We start from the raw sequence: 18268 nt of genomic DNA on the forward strand, positions 1-18268 counted from the left end.
CAAGGTGAGTGATAGCTGGTGTACTATACAACAAATGTACAAGGTGAGTGATATCAGGTGAACTATACAACAAGTGTACAAGCACTACAAACCAGTAAAAGTCTGAAATGGCCTATATCTGTACTCGACTGTACTGATTTTTACTCGACCAGTCTGAATTGGTCTGAATTTTACTCGACATTACTCGACCCCAGTCTTAACCGTACACGACTGTACTGATTTGTACTTGACTCTTATCTTTGCCATTGAAAATAGTCTGAACTATTACTTGACCAGTCTGAAACAGTCTTAACCCATTCTCGACCTGTACTCGACCTTTTTTTTCAGTCTAAACCATACTCGACCAAAGGTCTGAACAATACTCGACCAGTCTGAACCATACTGGACCAAATAACCTCTAGTTTTTCTAAATTTTAACTGTTAAAATAAATTTCTTTTTAACTGACATGACAACAGCCACAATAAAATAAAGATATGTTTTAAAAACAGATTTTTACATTCTTACATGATTTTCAGGTTTATCGAATAGAGATAGTTAAATCAAATTATCTTATATAATAATTTATTTATATCAATTTTAAAGTTTTATAGTTTTGTTAAAAAAAAAAATTCTTTTACCTAAAAACCACACCTATACTGAGGGTAATTAAACCTTATTAAGGTGCTTCTTGTTTGGCATGTGATTTTTTTTTTAAATTAATTTTCCTAAATTCCTAAATAAAAACTACACAGGTTTCATGGTTACATATAAAAAATGTACAATATAATTATCTTTTAATAAGTTAACAACAGCCAACAAAATCACTGAAATTGTTTAACCTTATTTTAGAAATATATCTATTATTATAATTTGGGATATATTATATACAATATATATCAAAAAGGGATAAAAATTAAAGAAATTAATAAAATTGTTCTTCTGATTAGTGGTGAAGTATAAAGTAATACCTCCTGCTTGGGGCAAACTCATCAAAAAGATCACACCTGGTCAGAGAGTATTAAATTCTAAATAACATTCATTCAAAATTGCAACATCCTGTGAAACTTAAATCGCAAGGCCTTTTGAATTCACTAGATAAGTAATACACGAGTTTAAGAAAAATGGGGCTTTCTTTTTACCTGTAAAACACACATGTACTGAGGTAATTAAACCTTAGTAAAGTGCTCCTTGTATGCCATGTCTTTAATTTTGACAAAAATTATTTAAATTTAATTGAAATAAATTTTTACTGTAACTTTGGAACACATTTCCTTTTTTAAAGGCAGTGCTTAAATGCCTTTCTAGTTGCCGGGTTAATCCTTCCTTCCGCGATATCCAACCTATCTACGTGGGGGGTCATTCGGCTCCAAGTAGATCCGGAAATGTTGAATTCTCTCCTCTTCTTATTGTGATATAAAATGTTTTTTGTTTCATTTCATTTACATTGGGAAATAGAGAAACGATCATTGTGTTTTGTTAGTTTTAAAAACTTTTGATATATTTGTATTTTGCATTATAAGCGGTCAACCGATTGACAAACTAGAATTATTTGAATTCCGTGTGGAAAGAGCTCGGGTTAATTTCGAGTGTTATCTGCAATCTAGATGTTTATAAATCATTTCAGTCGTTGATATAATAATTAAGAGTCGACTGAACATTAATTATATTATACAATTTAAAGCGCATTTCTGTCTATGCATGTGAACCCGTCTAACGTTATTGTTATTTCGCAGTTATATAAAGTACCAAATTATCGTTCCTGAATAGGTGGCGCCGTGGTAGCCGATCTTGTTCCTCAACTTCCGGTTTCTGCACTGTGCAACTATTTCAGTTACATTTTTAATTAACGATGCCAAGTACTTGTTGTTGTGTACCTGGATGTCATTTAAGAGGAGGACATGCATTTCCAAATGACTTAAAAAGAAGGAAAAGTTGGATCAACGCCATGGCCCAAACGCAGATTGGACGAGAACACAATGAAATCGTGGAGTCCATCTCAATCAGCTGTTGTTTGCAAGGGACATTTTACTGAAAAAGACTACGTGCAGGAAACTATTCATGGTAAAACTCTATTTTCTTTTTGAAATATATAGTTATATATGTAATCGCCATGCGAATAAACCAAAATATGTTTACAACCGCAATTATCGTTTTAGAATAAAAGGGGGTGGTTAATTCAAGACGTCATAATTTTTTGGATTACGATTCAATGTGATCTGTGTGAGATTTTTATTTGGTGATTGCTACAATTATAATGATTTCTTACAAGAAGTATATCATACTGAGAATTATTTTAGCAGTAATTATGCTAATGTAGTAATGACAGGAATGCATAAGCTATGCCTCATAGACTTTCTTGAAAAATATCAATGACAATGTTAACAGGAACAAAACAATGACATGCTCTCATCTATATTATAGTTATTTAGGTACAAACAATGTACGTTTTTTGCATAAGTCTCTCATTGTTTGTCCTTTGGATTTACATAACATACATTGAATCAGGCAAACATAGTTTTATCCAGATTGTAATGAATAAATCTAGTTAATATTTTGCCAGGTAATACAAAGTATACATTGCTAATGGAAGTTCATTTAATTATCAAAAAACTAATGTTTTATAACCTTTTTCAGGGCCCAAACCCACCATACAGAGACTTAATTCTACTGCCATTCCCAGCCTATTTTCCTGGACCAAGCAAGAGACTGAATCGTCCGCAAAAAGAAAAATCAGGGCAGTTTCCTGTGAAAACAAAAGAACTAAACTTGATGAATATTGTAGTAGAAATCTAGAGGAAAGTTTTGATTGTAAAGTTGGTTTTCCTGAAGAAGTCATTCATACTGCAGAAAGGGTTTATGACTGTCCACCACCAACTGCCGAGCTAATGTTGAGCTTAAAAGATGTAATTACGCAAACACCATCAATGTCTATGTTTTCAGAAGAGAATTTTGAAATGAAGACACGTGACACAGCCATGCATTTTTATACCGGTTTAGAGTTGTATACTAATTTTTTATTTGTTTTGACCACACTTGGTCCAACAGCACATTGTTTGAGATACATATATTTTCAAATTGATAGGGTGTCAGTTGAAAATCAGTTTTTTTATGACTTTGATGAAATTGAGGCATTATACAACCAACTTTGAACTTTCTAGATTCTAGATTGAATCTAGTGTTAAGAATATTGTGTATACATGGATTGTTTTTATGCCTAAACAGTGGTGTGAGGCTAACACTTGGCCATCTAGTGGTTTAGTCAGGCATTTTTCGCCATCCAACTTCAAATTAAAGTTTCCTACGACTTGGATTATTATTGACAGCACAGAATATCCTGTGATAAAACCTAAAGCTCCTAGAGCTCAGGCAACCTTTTCATCATATAAAAACAGAAACACTGAAAATACTTGTATGTTCGACGCCTGGTGGTTTAGTCAACTATGTCTCTAATGCATATGTTGGTTCTACCAGTGACTATGAAATAGTTGAAAGATGTAGAATACAAAATGTAGTTCAATTATGTGATCCAGGTGACAGTGTGATGGCAGACAAAGGTTTAAATGTGCAAGATTTGTTTGCTAATTTTTTTTTAAAATAAGAAACAGAATTAGTTCCAAAACTCTTATACGGGATAGAAAAGTCTCCAATTCTCCTACATGTGCACATAGAGCGAATTATTGGACTTGGCAAAACATACAAAATTCTCACAAATCCTATGAATTGAACTGAAACAAAACTTTCATCTAAAATAACATTTAGTTGTTTTATGCTGTGTAATTTTAGAACTTGTATTGTGCCAAAGGATGCAGAAATAAAAGTGACGCAATGAATTTTGTTCTGATATATATATATTTATAATTACATGCACATGTAAATTGTAATGCATATAAAAATATGGAGATGTGGTATGATATTCAGTGAGTTTATCGAACTAGAGTGCATAAGAAATGGGTTTAAGCAGTTACAGGTGTTACTGTCACCGTACAGTCTCCAATAATGAGAAAAACTTGTACCATGTAAAAAATTTCAGAGATCTTACCACTAAGTTTTGTTGTCTCACCTTGACTTTGATGAATTGTTTATATCTGTTGATGTAAATATAAAAAAGAAGATGTGGTATGATTGCCAATGAGACAACTCTCTACAAGAGACCAAATGACACAGAAATTAACAGCTATAGGTCACAGTATGGCCTTCAACAATGAGCAAAGCCCATACCGCACAGTCAGCTATAAAAAGCCCCGAAATGACAATGTAAAACAATTCAAACAAGAAAACTAACGGCCTAATTTATATACAAAAAATGAACGAATATAACAAATATGCAACACATAAACAAACGACAACCACTGAATTACAGGCTCCTGACATAGGACAGGCACATACATGTACATACAGAATGTGTCGGGGTTAAACATGTTAGCGAGATCCCAACCTTCCCCCTAACCTGGGACAGTGGTGTAACAGTACAATATAAGAACAAACTATAAAAATCAGTTGAAAGAGGCTTAACTCATCAGATGGATAAATACAAATACAAGTGGACGTGGTCGGGTAGTTGTACATCCAAACAACAAAAAGACACTAAGTACAGATCTGAGAGTACTCGCAGTTACTGACAGCTAGTTCAAAGCCACTAACAACTGATAAAAAAAATCTTGCATCTAAGACTAAATTATCAATCCGTAAGCTCCCTTTAGAATTTCATAACTTTTAGATTTTACATTTCTGAATTATGGGGTTTTATTGGGATTTTCCAGTTTTTGTCGAGCCTGCGACTTTTGTCGCAGAAAGCTCGACATAGGGATAGTGATGTGGCAGCGGCGGCGTTAGCTAACTTCTTAAAAGCTTTATATTTTAGAAGGTGGAAGACCTGGCTGCTTCATACTTTGTATATGGATGCCTCATGTTACGAAGTTTCCGTCAGCCACATGTCCAATGTCCTTGACCTCATTTTCATGGTTCAGTGACTACTTGAAAAAAAAGTTAACATTTTTTGTAATGTTAAATACTCTCTTATTATAAGTAGTAGGATAACTATGTTTGGTATGTGCGTACCTTGCAAGGTCCTCATGCCCGTCAGACAGTTTTCACTTGACCTCGACCTCATTTCATGGATCAGTGAACAAGGTTAAGTTTTGGTGGTCAAGTCCATATCTCAGATACTATAAGCAGTAGGTCAAGTATATTCGGTGTATGGAAGGACTGTAAGGTGTACATGTCCAACTGGCAGGTGTCATCTGACCTTGACCTCATTTTCATGGTTCAGTGGTTATAGTTAAGTTTTTGTATTTTGGTCTGTTTTTCTTATACTGTATGCAATAGGTCTACTATATTTGGTGTATGGAATGATTGTAAGATGTACATGTCTAGCTGGCAGGTGTCATTTGACCTTGACCTCATTTTCATGGTTCAGTGGTCAAAGTTAAGATTTTGAGTTTTGGTCTTTTTTTCTAATACTATATGCAAAAGGTCAACTATATTTGGTGTATGGAAATATTTTATGATCTTTATGTCAGTCATGCAGGTTTTATTTGACCTTGACCTCATTTTCACAGTTCATTGCTCTGTTAAGTTTTTGTGTTTTGGTCTGTTTTTCTTAAACTATAAGCAATAGGTCAACTATATTTGTTGTATGGAAGAATTGTTAGCTGTACATGCCTGCCTGGCATGGTTCATCTGACCTTGACCTCATTTTCATGGTTCATTGGTCAATGTTTAGTTTTCTTGGTTAATGTTAAGTTTATGTGACAGTTGTAATAAAGCTTTATATTAAGGACTATCAACATAATATCAGTGATTAGTAAAGAAGGCGAGACATTTCAGCGTGTGCACTGTTGTTGGACAACAACTCAAAAATGCTTTAAGCAGTTCGCATGAAACTTTGGTGAATTATTTATAGCTATTGATGTAATCTCCCTATAGATTTTCATAAATTTCAAATATGACATTGAGAAGAAATTGAACTTTATTTGTTTATAGTCTGGCAACAGATTTATTAAGTATTGAGCAACAGCACAGTTTATTGCACAACAGCAAGAAATCTTTAATTGAATATAAATTCAATTCATATAATCTATTTCAAGTTCTTTGACTACATTTATTCAGAAACTATAATATGTCAAATATTTAATTACAATCCAAATTCAGACCTGTATCAAGCTTGAATATTGTGTCCATTTTTGCCCCAACTGTTCAAGGTTGGACCTCTGCGGGTGTATCCAGCTGAGCTCAGCGAATCAGTTTATTTCTTAATTAAGAACTCCTTTTTTCATTCATAAATTACTTGAAACTTGGAAATATAATTTTGCTTGGAGTTATAGTTTCTAAAAAAGTATTGTCATTGAAAGAGTTGACATGTTGCAATGTACATTTATTCTACATAGTTCTATGGTACCAAATCAAAAGTTTATATAAAAGAAAGAAGTCAAAGGTTTCCCATCACAGTTTAGTTACATACACTTTTTTGTACCTGAGGTCGTTGAATATATATCATTATATAACTATGGAGATGTGTTATGATTGCCAATGAAACAACTATCATCCATACTTACCAGTAACAAACCACATTTGCAGAGTTGAATAAAATACAGTTGATAGCATTTACTTATTACTAAAAAGAAAATGCCTAACTATTTTAAACAGTATTTGAATATCAATTATATGGTCATTTTTATAAACTTCCTGTTACAAAACTTTGAATTTTTCGAAAAACTAAGGATTTTCTGATCCAAGGAATAGATTACCTTAGCCGTATTTGGCACAACTTTTTTGAATTTTGGGTCCTCAATGCTCTTCAACTTTGTACTTGTTTGGCTTTATAACTGTTTTGATCTGAGCGTCACTGATGAGTCTTATGTAGACGAAACGCGCGTCTGGCGTATTAAATTATAATCATGGTACCTTTGATAACTAATTTGACTATAAACATAGATAAAAAAGGTACAAACTGGACATAATGCACTAGTTCGTAAACAAGTGAGAACAATCGCCTTCATATAGTGCTCAGAATATGACATTCATAAAACTTGTTCAATATCATTAGAGAACTCTAAATCTTAAATACTGAAAGCCACCTCTGATAAGTACACTGTACTATGCAAGAAAATGATATAACTGGACTAAAAATACACACAACCTGTAATTAACTGCCTTTACAGCGCTTTCGCGCTTTGATTAAAAGTTTATCACAGGATTACTATGGAAGTTCTATTATCATGATTATATTAAATTCTTGGTTTAACAAAACAAAGGTGTCATTTTTTAAAGTTATTAAGTTGCTTTATATGCTATTCTAAATATATTTTAATAAAAAAAATGTTCACTGCATTATTAACTAAATTCAACTGACACCATGAATCTATACGAGGCTTCAGTTAATTGTGAAAATTGTCCAGTAACCATAAAATATATCTGAAACATTCAAAAAAATTTGAAAAACATTGCATGAAAATATTAGTCACAATTCAGTTTTGAGATTATTTGATCAGCTTGTTTTATTTTTATTTTAAAGGTGATATATATGTATGTATATAAGTGTTGATAATAAGGTGATGAAGTTATATTATGTTTATTGTGAAATTTTGGTTTCAATGCTATATTGAATACATTTTTAATTTCAAATTGTTGTTCAAATTTCTAGCCAGGGGAAATAGCTGTTGATTAAAACAGTTCCTAAATTGATTAAATACAATAGATATATACAAAACATAGTCTAGGTTGGTTAAGACTTGGTCAAGTATGGTTCAGACTAGGTCGAGTATGGTTCAGACTAGGTCGAGTATGGTTCAGACTAGGTCGAGCATGGTTCAGACTAGGTCGAGCATGGTTCAGACGCGTATAAAATGGTTAAGTACTGGTCGAGTACAAGTTCAGACAGTTAAGTATGGTTCAGACTACAGTCGAGTATTATCAAGTAAATTTCAGACCAATTCAGACTGGTCGAGTAAAAATCAGTACAGTCGAGTACAGATATAGGCCATTTCAGACTTTTACTGGTTTGTAGTGAAGGTGAGTGATAGCGAGTGTACTATACAACAAATGTACAAGGTGAGTGATATCAGGTGTACTATACAACAAATGTACAAGGTGAGTGATAGCAGGTGTACTATACAACAAATGTACAAGGTGAGTGATAGCCGTGTAATATACAACAAATGTACAAGGTGAGGGATAGCCTGTGAACTATACAACAAATGTACAAGGTGAGTTATATCAGGTGTACTATACAACAAATGTACAAGGTGAGTAATAGCCTGTGTACTATACAGCAAATGTACAAGCTGAGTGATATCAGTTGTATTATACAACAAATGTACAAGGTGATTGATAGCCGGTGTACTGTACAACAAATGTTCAAGGTGAGTGATATCAAGTCAACTATACAACACATGTACAAGGTGAGTGATAGCCAGTGTACTGTACGACAAATGAATAAGGCGAGTGATAGCCTGTGTAGTATACAACAAATGTACAAGGTGATTGATAGCCGTTGTACTGTACAACAAATGTACAAGGTGAGTGATAGCCGGTGTACTATACCACACATGAACAAGGTGAGTGATAGCCGGTGTACTGTACGACAAATGAACAAGGTGAGTGATAGCCGGTATACTGTACAACAGATGTACAAGGTGATTGATAGCTGTTGTACTGTACAACAATTGTACAAGGTGAGTGATAGCCGGTGTACTGTACAACAAATTTACAAGGTGAGTGATAGGCGGTGTACTATACAACACATGTACATGGTGAGTGATAGCCGGTGTACTGTACGACAAATAAACAAGGTGAGTAATAGCTGGTTTACTGTACAACAAATGTACAAGGTGATTGATAGCCGTTGTACTGTACAACAAATGTACAAGGTGAGTGATAGCCGGTGTACTGTACAACAAATTTACAAGGTGAGAAGTGAAGATAGACCAAACTGTGTTTCCTGGTCATTCAAGTATTGTCTTATAGTTACAATGGTCCATCCATACTGACTGGAAGTAAATGTGACTTTAGTGTCTTGCTGATGAATTTGTTTTGTCAAGCCAGGTCTGCCTAAATGTCCGTTTTTACGGATTTCTGACAAAACAGTGACCTAGATTTTACAGACCAGATTTCTTGTGGCCATATTATACCTCCTTGTGTTCCTGTACCACTTACTCATGTATTTATGATAATAGCTTATGCCTACAGCCCATACCAATTACGTAGTGGCCATCAAAAGACGCCCACCCCAACCTGATTTTGGCTACTTTTCATGTTTTTCGGATTTTGAACTCTTAAAAGGCCATTAAAGTTGCCATATTTTCATAAACAGACATCTGAGAAGAGTTTATGGATCATGAATTGCATGGTTGAAGTCCCTGCTGTCAAAACAGTTCAGCGGGGGCAGTTCCAAATAAGTATGGCGGGTCATACGGGCCATCAAAGAATGGTGGTTGCCATCATGACTACAGGCGGGATTGGGGCGAAGGGGTTAAATGACAAATTTTAATTTTTTTTTTTCATTTTTGCCTATCATCTGGAAAACAATAGCAGATAGAGAGAGACTTTAATGAGCATTATCATTATCAGTATAAAAAGATCTAAAATTATGACTCATTGCCAAATGGTCAGATGACTCGTTATTTGGCTATTGCCCTTTCATGAGGATTTTTTACCAATTGTTTGCGTATTTGCCTATATCTTAAAAAGTATAATAAATAGAAATAAACTTTCATTTTAAAGGCATAAATGATCAGCAAGAAAAGATCTACAAATCAGTCAACATGGCCAGAAATTACAGTGGACTCCTTATTGGAAATATTGCCCTTTAATGATAAATTTTACCACATTTTTTTTTTTCATTTTTGCCTATTATCTAGTAAACATTTACAGTTTGAGAGAAACTTTAATGAGCAAAAATTATTAATTAGACCAGAATGAGCTATACAAATATATCAATACTACTGGTTCAAATTTAACCAAACTTGGCCACAATCATCATTATGGTAATTAGTTTACAAAATAATCCGCCTGCCAAGCAAGATGGCCAACCTGGTTAAAAATAGAACAGAGGGGTACGATGCAAGTTTTGTCTTGAATCTAGTAAACCATTGTATTGTATAAAAAAGTAAATAAGTACTCAGAAACAATGTACTGTTTGTTGAATCCTTGGTATTTTTACTATCATCATTTAGAAAAATTGTAATTTTAAAAAGAAGGATAAGGTCATATCTTAAATTATCACTTTTAAGGAGAATGTGGAGTCCAGGCGTGAGGAGTTGTACAATGGAGTAGAGGAATTGTTTAAGGACCATGAGGGACGAAACCATCTAGTCCTAACACAACGGATATTTGTCAATGCAAGGGATAACACAGATTCAGAAATTGAAGTCCTCAAGAAAGTCATCACAGAACTGACGTTTGAACATCCTTGTTGGGGGGAGAAGATGCCAAACGCTTGTGTTCCCCTTGAACTCGAGATTGCAGAGCTGGTGGCGGAAGGAAAACAAATCTTGTCATTGGAGGATGTTGAAGAATTAAATGCTATAAGCAAGGTGTCTGTATTGTCCCCAGACCAACTCAAAGATTTCCTAAATTTCCACCACTCACTGGGGAAGATTGTTTACTTTGATACTCCACAGCTGAAAGATTTCGTAATCATCAACCCCTTACTCATGGTGGAGGTTATGAGGTCCTTTGTGACAGGTATTTATGTCAATACTTTAAATAATATAGAGGTCACGATGTCCTTTGTGAAAGATATTCATGTCAATACTTAGTATGGAGGTTTTAATGTCCTTAGTGACAGGTATCCTTGTCAATACTTATTATGGAGGTTATGAGATCCTTTGTGACAGGTATCTATATCAATACTTATTATACACCACGCAACGAAGTTGCGGAGGGTATAATATTTTTGACCCGTCCGTCCGTCTGTCTGTCTGTCCGTCAGTCCGTCAGTCCTGTTTCTTGTCATCGCAACTCCTCTCAAACCACACAACAAAATTTCATGAAACCTTTTTAGATAATAAGGACATACTATGTAGATGTGCATATCGACAGGAAATTACGATTCAATTTTGTTTCTAGGAGTTGCGCTCCTTTGAACTTATTTGCTTCAATATACTTCTGCAAAAGTTTGTCATCGCAACTCCTCTGAAACCACACAACAGAATTTCATGAAACGTTGTAGATAATAAGGACATACTATGTAGATGTGCATATCGACAGGAAATTATGATTCAATTATTTTTCTAGGAGTTACGCCCCTTTGAACTTATTTGCTTCAATAAACCTCTGCAACAGTTTGTCATCGCAACTCCTCTGACACCACACAACAGAATTTCATGAAACTTTGTAGATAATAAGGACATACTATGTAGATGTGCATATCAACAGGAAATTACGATTCAATTTTTTTTCTATGAGTTACGCCCCTTTGAACTTATTTGCTTTAATGTACTACTGCAACAGTTTGTCATCGCAACTCCACTGAAACCATACAACAGAATTTCATGAAACTTTGTAGATAATAAGGACATACTATGTAGATGTGCAAATCGACAGGAAATTATGATTAAATTTTTTTTCTAGGAGTTACGCCCCTTTGAACTTATTTGCTTCAATAAACCTCTGCAACAGTTTGTCATCGCAACTCCTCTGAAACCACACAACAGAATTTCATGAAACCTTTTTAGATAATAAGGACATACTATGTAGATGTGCATATCGACAGGAAATTACGATTCAATTTTTTTTCTAGGAGTTACGCCCCTTTGAACTTATTTGCTTCAATAAACCTCTGCAACAGTTTGTCATCGCAACTCTACTGAAACCACACAACAGAATTTCATGAATCTTTGTAGATAATAAGGACATGTATGTATACTATGTAGATGTGCATATCGACAGGAAATTATGATTCAATTTTTTTTCTTATACAATTTTTTTTCTTACAGTTATTTTATTTCTCCAGTGACTATGTGGGGACGTGGGGTATGTGAGCGCGCTCACTAAGGTTCTTTAATTATGGAGGTTATGAGATCCTTTGTGACAGGTATCTATATCAATACTTATTATGGAGGTTATGAGATCCTTTGTGACAGGTATCTATATCAATACTTATTATGGAGGTTATGAGATCCTTTGACACAGGTATCTATATCAATACTTATTATGGAGGTTAAGAGATCCTTTGTGACAGGTATCTATATCAATACTTATTATGGAGGTTATGAGATCCTTTGTGACGGGTATTTATGTCAATTCATATTATGATGGTAATGAAATCCTAAAAGTTTGTGACAAGTTTTTATGTCAAGACTGGTTATGGAGGTTAAAAGGTTCTTTGTGACAGGTATCTATATCAATAAATATTATGGAGTTTATGAGGTTCTTTGTGACAGGTTATTAGGGCCCCGCCGAATGGTGGATGCCCAATAGTGATCAATATGTCCGTCTGGTTGTCCATAACACATCGTGTCCGCTCTATATCTAGAGAACCGTTTTGATTTCAAAGTTTATACTTGAAATATATATTAACCAACACCAGAGGGTGTGTCATAATGTATGTTCAACTTCCTAGGTCAGAGGTCAAGGTCAAAATCTTTGGTTTCAGTTGACAACTTCATGTCCTATGGTAAAGATCGTATCCGCTCTATATCTAGAGAACCGTTATGATTTCTAAGTTTATACTTGACATGTATATTAACCAACACCAGAGGGTTTGTCATAATGCATGTATAACTTCCTAGGTCAAAGGGCAAGGTCAAACACTTTGGTTTCAGTTAACAACCCCATGTCCTATCATAAAGATCGTGTCCGCTCTATATCTAGAGAACCGTTATGATTTCAAAGTTTATACTTGACATGTATATTAACCAACACCAGAGGGTGTGTCATAATGTATGTACAACTTCCCAGGTAAAAGGTCCTTTGTGACAGGTAATAAGGGCCCCGCCGAATGGTAGACGCCCTATAGTGATCAGTACGTCCGTCTGTCCATAACAAATCATGTCCACTCTATATCTAGAGAACCGTTATGATTTCAAAGTTTATACTTGACATATATATTAACCAACACCAGAGGATGTGTCATAATGTATGTACAACTTCCTAGGTCAGAGGTCAAGGTCAAAATCTTTGGTTTCAGTTGACAACTACATGTCCTATGGTAAAGATCGTATCCGCTCTATATCTAGAGAACCGTTATGATTTCTAAGTTTATACTTGACATGTATATTAACCAACACCAGAGGGTTTGTCATAATGCATATATAACTTCCTAGGTCAAAGGGCAAGGTCAAACACTTTGTTTCAGTTAACAACCCCATGTCCTATCATAAAGATCGTGCCGCTCTATATCTAGAGAACCGTTATGATTTCAAAGTTTATACTGGACATGTATATTAACCAACACCAGAGGGTGTGTCATAATGTATGTACAACTTCCTAGGTCAAAGGTCCTTTGTGACAGGTAATTAGGGCCCGGCCGAATGGTGGACGCCCTATAGTGATCAGTATGTCCGTCCGTCTGTCCATAACACATCGTGTCCGCTCTATATCTAGAGAACCGTTTTGATTTCAAAGTTTATACTTGAAATATATATTAACCAACACCAGAGGGTGTGTCATAATGTATGTTCAACTTCCTAGGTCAGAGGTCAAGGTCAAAATCTTTGGTTTCAGTTGACAACTTCATGTCCTATGGTAAAGATCGTATTCGCTCTATATCTAGAGAACCGTTATGATTTCTAAGTTTATACTTGACATGTATATTAACCAACACCAGAGGGTTTGTCATAATGCATGTATAACTTCCTAGGTCAAAGGGCAAGGTCAAACACTTTGGTTTCAGTTAACAACCCCATGTCCTATCATAAAGATCGTGTCCGCTCTATATCTAGAGAACCGTTATGATTTCAAAGTTTATACTTGACATGTATATTAACCAACACCAGAGGGTGTGTCATAATGTATGTACAACTTCCTAGGTAAAAGGTCCTTTGTGACAGGTAATAAGGGCCCCGCCGAATGGTAGACGCCCTATAGTGATCAGTACGTCCGTCTGTCCATAACAAATCATGTCCACTCTATATCTAGAGAACCGTTATGATTTCAAAGTTTATACTTGACATATATATTAACCAACACCAGAGGATGTGTCATAATGTATGTACAACTTCCTAGGTCAGAGGTCAAGGTCAAAATCTTTGGTTTCAGTTGACAACTACATGTCCTATGGTAAAGATCGTATCCGCTCTATATCTAGAGAACCGTTATGATTTCTAAGTTTATACTTGACATGTATATTAACCAACACCAGAGGGTTTGTCATAATGCATATATAACTTCCTAGGTCAAAGGGCAAGGTCAAACACTTTGTTTCAGTTAACAACCCCATGTCCTATCATAAAGATCGTGCCGCTCTATATCTAGAGAACCGTTATGATTTCAAAGTTTATACTGGACATGTATATTAACCAACACCAGAGGGTGTGTCATAATGTATGTACAACTTCCTAGGTCAAAGGTCCTTTGTGACAGGTAATTAGGGCCCGGCCGAATGGTGGACGCCCTATAGTGATCAGTATGTCCGTCCGTCTGTCCATAACAAATCGTGTCCACTCTATATCTAGAGAACCGTTATGATTTCAAAGTTTATACTTGACATATATATTAACCAACACCAGAGGGTTTGTCATAATGTATGTATAACTTCCTAGGTCAAAAGGGCAAGGTCAAACACTTTGGTTTCAGTTGACAACCCAATGTCCTATGATTAAGATCGAGTCAGCTCTATATCTAGAGAACCGTTATGATTTCAAAGTTTATACTTGACATGTATATTAACAAACACCAGAGGGTGTGTCATAATGTATGTACAACTTCCTAGGTCAAAGGTCAAGGTCAAAATTTTTGGTCTAGGTTGACAACCCCATATCCTATGGTAAAGATACAAATTTTTTACCACACATTATTCACAGCAGGCCCACAGAGATGGCTCCCATCTCAATGATATCTTGTTATATCAATTCTTATTATACAGGTTTTGATGTCCTTTTTGACAGGTATTTATGTCGATGTCGCAATATTTCTCAGTTGCAGCATTTATAACATCTGTAGTCTTTTCTAAAGACTCTCTCTGCCATTTAGCTCACAGTTCATATATATATCATGGACTTAGGATAATTTGTGAGAGGGGCAAGGTGTCCTATGGAAACAAATTCTTGTTCAAGGTTTATAAATTAGTAACCTTCAAGATTTGCTTAAAAATAGAAAAAAAATTTGCTTTCAAGTGAACATTAATTAATTACATGTTAAACCTTATGAGACTTACATTCAAGTTGGTTGGTCTCTGGTGGATAGTTGTTACATTGGCAATCATACCACATTTTCTTTTTATATAAACCTTATGTGACTTACATTCAGGTTGGTTGGTCTCTGGTGGATAGTTGTTACATTGGCAATCATACCACATCATCTCTTTTTATATTAACCTTATGTGACTTACATTCAAGTTGGTTGGTCTCTGGTGGATAGTTGTTACATTTGCAATTATACCACATCATCTCTTTTTATATTAACCTTATGTGACTTACATTCAAGTTGGTTGGTCTCTGGTGGATAGTTGTTACATTGGCAATCATACCACATCTTCTTTTTAGCTCACCTGGCCCATAGGGCCAAGTGAGTTTTTCTCATCACTTGGCGTCCGTCGTCCGTCGTCCGTTAACTTTTACAAATATCTTCTCCTCTGAAACTACTTGGCCAAATTTAACCAAACTTGGCCACAATCATCATTATGGTATCTAGTTTAAGGAAATATGTCCGGTGACCCGGCCAACCAACCAAGATGGCCTCCATGGCTAAAAATAGAACATAGGGGTAAAATGTAGATTTTGGCTTATATCTCTGAAACCAAAGCATTTAGAGCAAATCTGACAGGAAGTAAAATTGTTTATCAGATAAAGATCTATCTGCCCTGAAATTTTCAGATGAATCGGACAACCCGTTGTTTGGTTGCTGCCCCTGAATTGGTAATTTTAAGGAAATTTTGCCGTGTTTGGTTATTATCTTGAATATTATTATAGATAGAGATAAACTGTAAACAGCAATTATGTTCTGCAAAGTAAGATCTTCAAATAAGTCAACTTGACCAAAAAGGTCAGTTGACCCCTTAAGGAGTTATTGCCCTTTATAGTCAATTTTTAACCATTTTTCGTAAATTTTTGTAGTCTTTTACAAAAATCTTCTCCTCTGAAACTACTAAGACAAATTTAAACAAACTTGTCCACAATCATCATTAGGGTATCTAGGTTAAAACATGTGTCCCATGAACCCTGCCTGCGAACCAAGATGGCCGACATAGCTAAAAAATAGTACATAGGGTAAAATGCAGTTTTTGGCTCACATCTCTGAAACCAAATCATTTAGAGCTAATCTGAGGAGGATAAAATTGTTCATTAGGTCAAGATTTATCTGCCCTGAAATTTTCAGACCAATCAGGCAATGAGTTGTTGGGTTGCTGCCCCTGAATTGGTAATTTTAAGAAAATTTTGCCGTTTTTGGTTATTATCTTGAATATTATTATAGATAGAGATAAACTGTAAACAGCTATAATGTACAGCAAAGTAAGATCTACAAATAAGTCATCATGACCTAAATTGTTAATTCACCCCTTAAGGAGTCATTGCCCTTTATAGTCAATTTTTTACAATTTTCATAAATTTTGTAAATTTTTGTAAATTTTTACAAAATATTTTCCACTGTAACTACTGGGCCAAGTTCATTATAGATAGAGATAATTGTAAGCAGCAATAATGTTCAGTAAAGTAAGATCTACAAACACATCACCATCACCAAAACACAATTTTGTCATGAATCCATATGTGTCCTTTGTTTAATATGCACATAGACCAAGGTGAGCGACACAGGCTCTTTAGAGCCTCTAGTTATATTAACCTTATGTGACGTACATTCCAGTTGGTTGGTCTCTGGTGGATAGTTGTTACATTGGCAATTATACCACATCATCCCTTTTTATATTAACCTTATGTGACTTACATTCAAGTTGGTTGGTCTCTGGTGGATAGTTGTTACATTGGCAATTATACCACATCTTTTTTATATTAACCTTATGTGAATTACATTCAAGTTGGTTGGTCTCTGTTGGACAGTTGTTACATTGGCAATTATACCACATCATCCCTTTTTATATTAACCTTATGTGACTTACATTCAAGTTGGTTGGTCTCTGGTGAATAGTTGTTACATTGGCAATTATACCACATCTTTTTTATATTAACCCTATGTGACTTACATTCAAGTTGGTTGGTCTCTGGTGGATAGTTGTTACATTGGCAATTATACCACATCTTTTTGATATTAACCTTATGTGACTTACATTCAAGTTGGTTGGTCTCTGGTGGATAGTTGTTACATTAGCAATTATACCACATCATCTCTTTATATTAACCTTATGTGACTTACATTCAAGTTGGTCGGTCTCTGGTGGATAGTTGTTACATTGGCAATTATACCACATTATCTCTTTATATTAACCTTATGTGACTTACATTCAAGTTGGTTGGTCTCTGGTGGATAGTTGTTACATTGGCAATTATACCACATCTCTTTTATATTATCCTGATGTGACTTACATTCAAGTTGGTTGGTCTCTGGTTGATAGTTGTTACATTGGCAATCATACCACATCATGTCTTTTTATATTAACATTTTGTGACTTACATTGTTGGTTGGTCTCTGTTGGACAGTTGTTACATTGGCAATTATACCACATCAGCTCTTTTTATATTAACCTTATGTGACTTACATTCAAGTTGGTTGGTCTCTGGTGGATAGTAGTTACATTGGCAATTATACCACATCTTGTCTTTTTATATTAACCTTTTGTGACTTACATTGTTGGTAGGTCTCTGGTGGACAGTTGTTACATTAACAATTATACCACATCAGCTCTTTTTATATTAAACTTATGTGAATTACATTCAAGTTGGTTGGTCTCAGGTGGATAGTTGTTACATTGGCAATTATACAACATCTTTTTTATATAAACCTTATGTGACTTACATTCTGGTTGGTTGGTCTCTGGTGGATAGTTGTTACATTGGCAATTATACCACATCATCCCTTTTTATATTAACTTTATGTGACTTACATTCAAGTTGGTTGGTCTCTGGTGGATAGTTGTTACATTGGCCATTATACCACATCATCTCTTTTTATATTAACCTTATGTGACTTACATTCAAGTTGGTTGGTCTCTGGTGGATAGTTGTTACATTGGCA

General features: G+C 34.9%; 3 protein-coding genes across 4 annotated transcripts in view; all 3 read left to right on the forward strand.

The window, feature by feature from the left end:
- LOC127731862 (uncharacterized) overlaps positions 1 to 18268 on the forward strand; it is an 897808-nt gene that overhangs the window by 42914 nt on the left and 836626 nt on the right. The gene's annotated exons all lie outside the window — the stretch shown is intronic.
- LOC127731866 (uncharacterized) overlaps positions 1 to 18268 on the forward strand; it is a 76262-nt gene that overhangs the window by 16519 nt on the left and 41475 nt on the right. The window contains exon 4 of the mRNA XM_052240732.1: positions 10210 to 10663. Coding sequence (XP_052096692.1) covers positions 10210 to 10663 — 454 coding nt within the window. The remainder of the gene's footprint in view (positions 1 to 10209; positions 10664 to 18268) is intronic.
- On the forward strand, positions 1752 to 3810 carry LOC127731872 (uncharacterized). The gene is made up of 2 exons (XM_052240740.1): positions 1752 to 2041; positions 2615 to 3810. Exons 1-2 carry the CDS (start codon positions 1957 to 1959, stop codon positions 3127 to 3129), a joined length of 600 nt encoding a protein of 199 aa, XP_052096700.1. The 5' UTR covers positions 1752 to 1956; the 3' UTR covers positions 3130 to 3810.

The sequence above is a fragment of the Mytilus californianus genome, unplaced genomic scaffold, assembly GCF_021869535.1.
Source record: "Mytilus californianus isolate M0D057914Y unplaced genomic scaffold, xbMytCali1.0.p SCAF_21, whole genome shotgun sequence".
Taxonomy (NCBI): domain Eukaryota; kingdom Metazoa; phylum Mollusca; class Bivalvia; order Mytilida; family Mytilidae; genus Mytilus; species Mytilus californianus.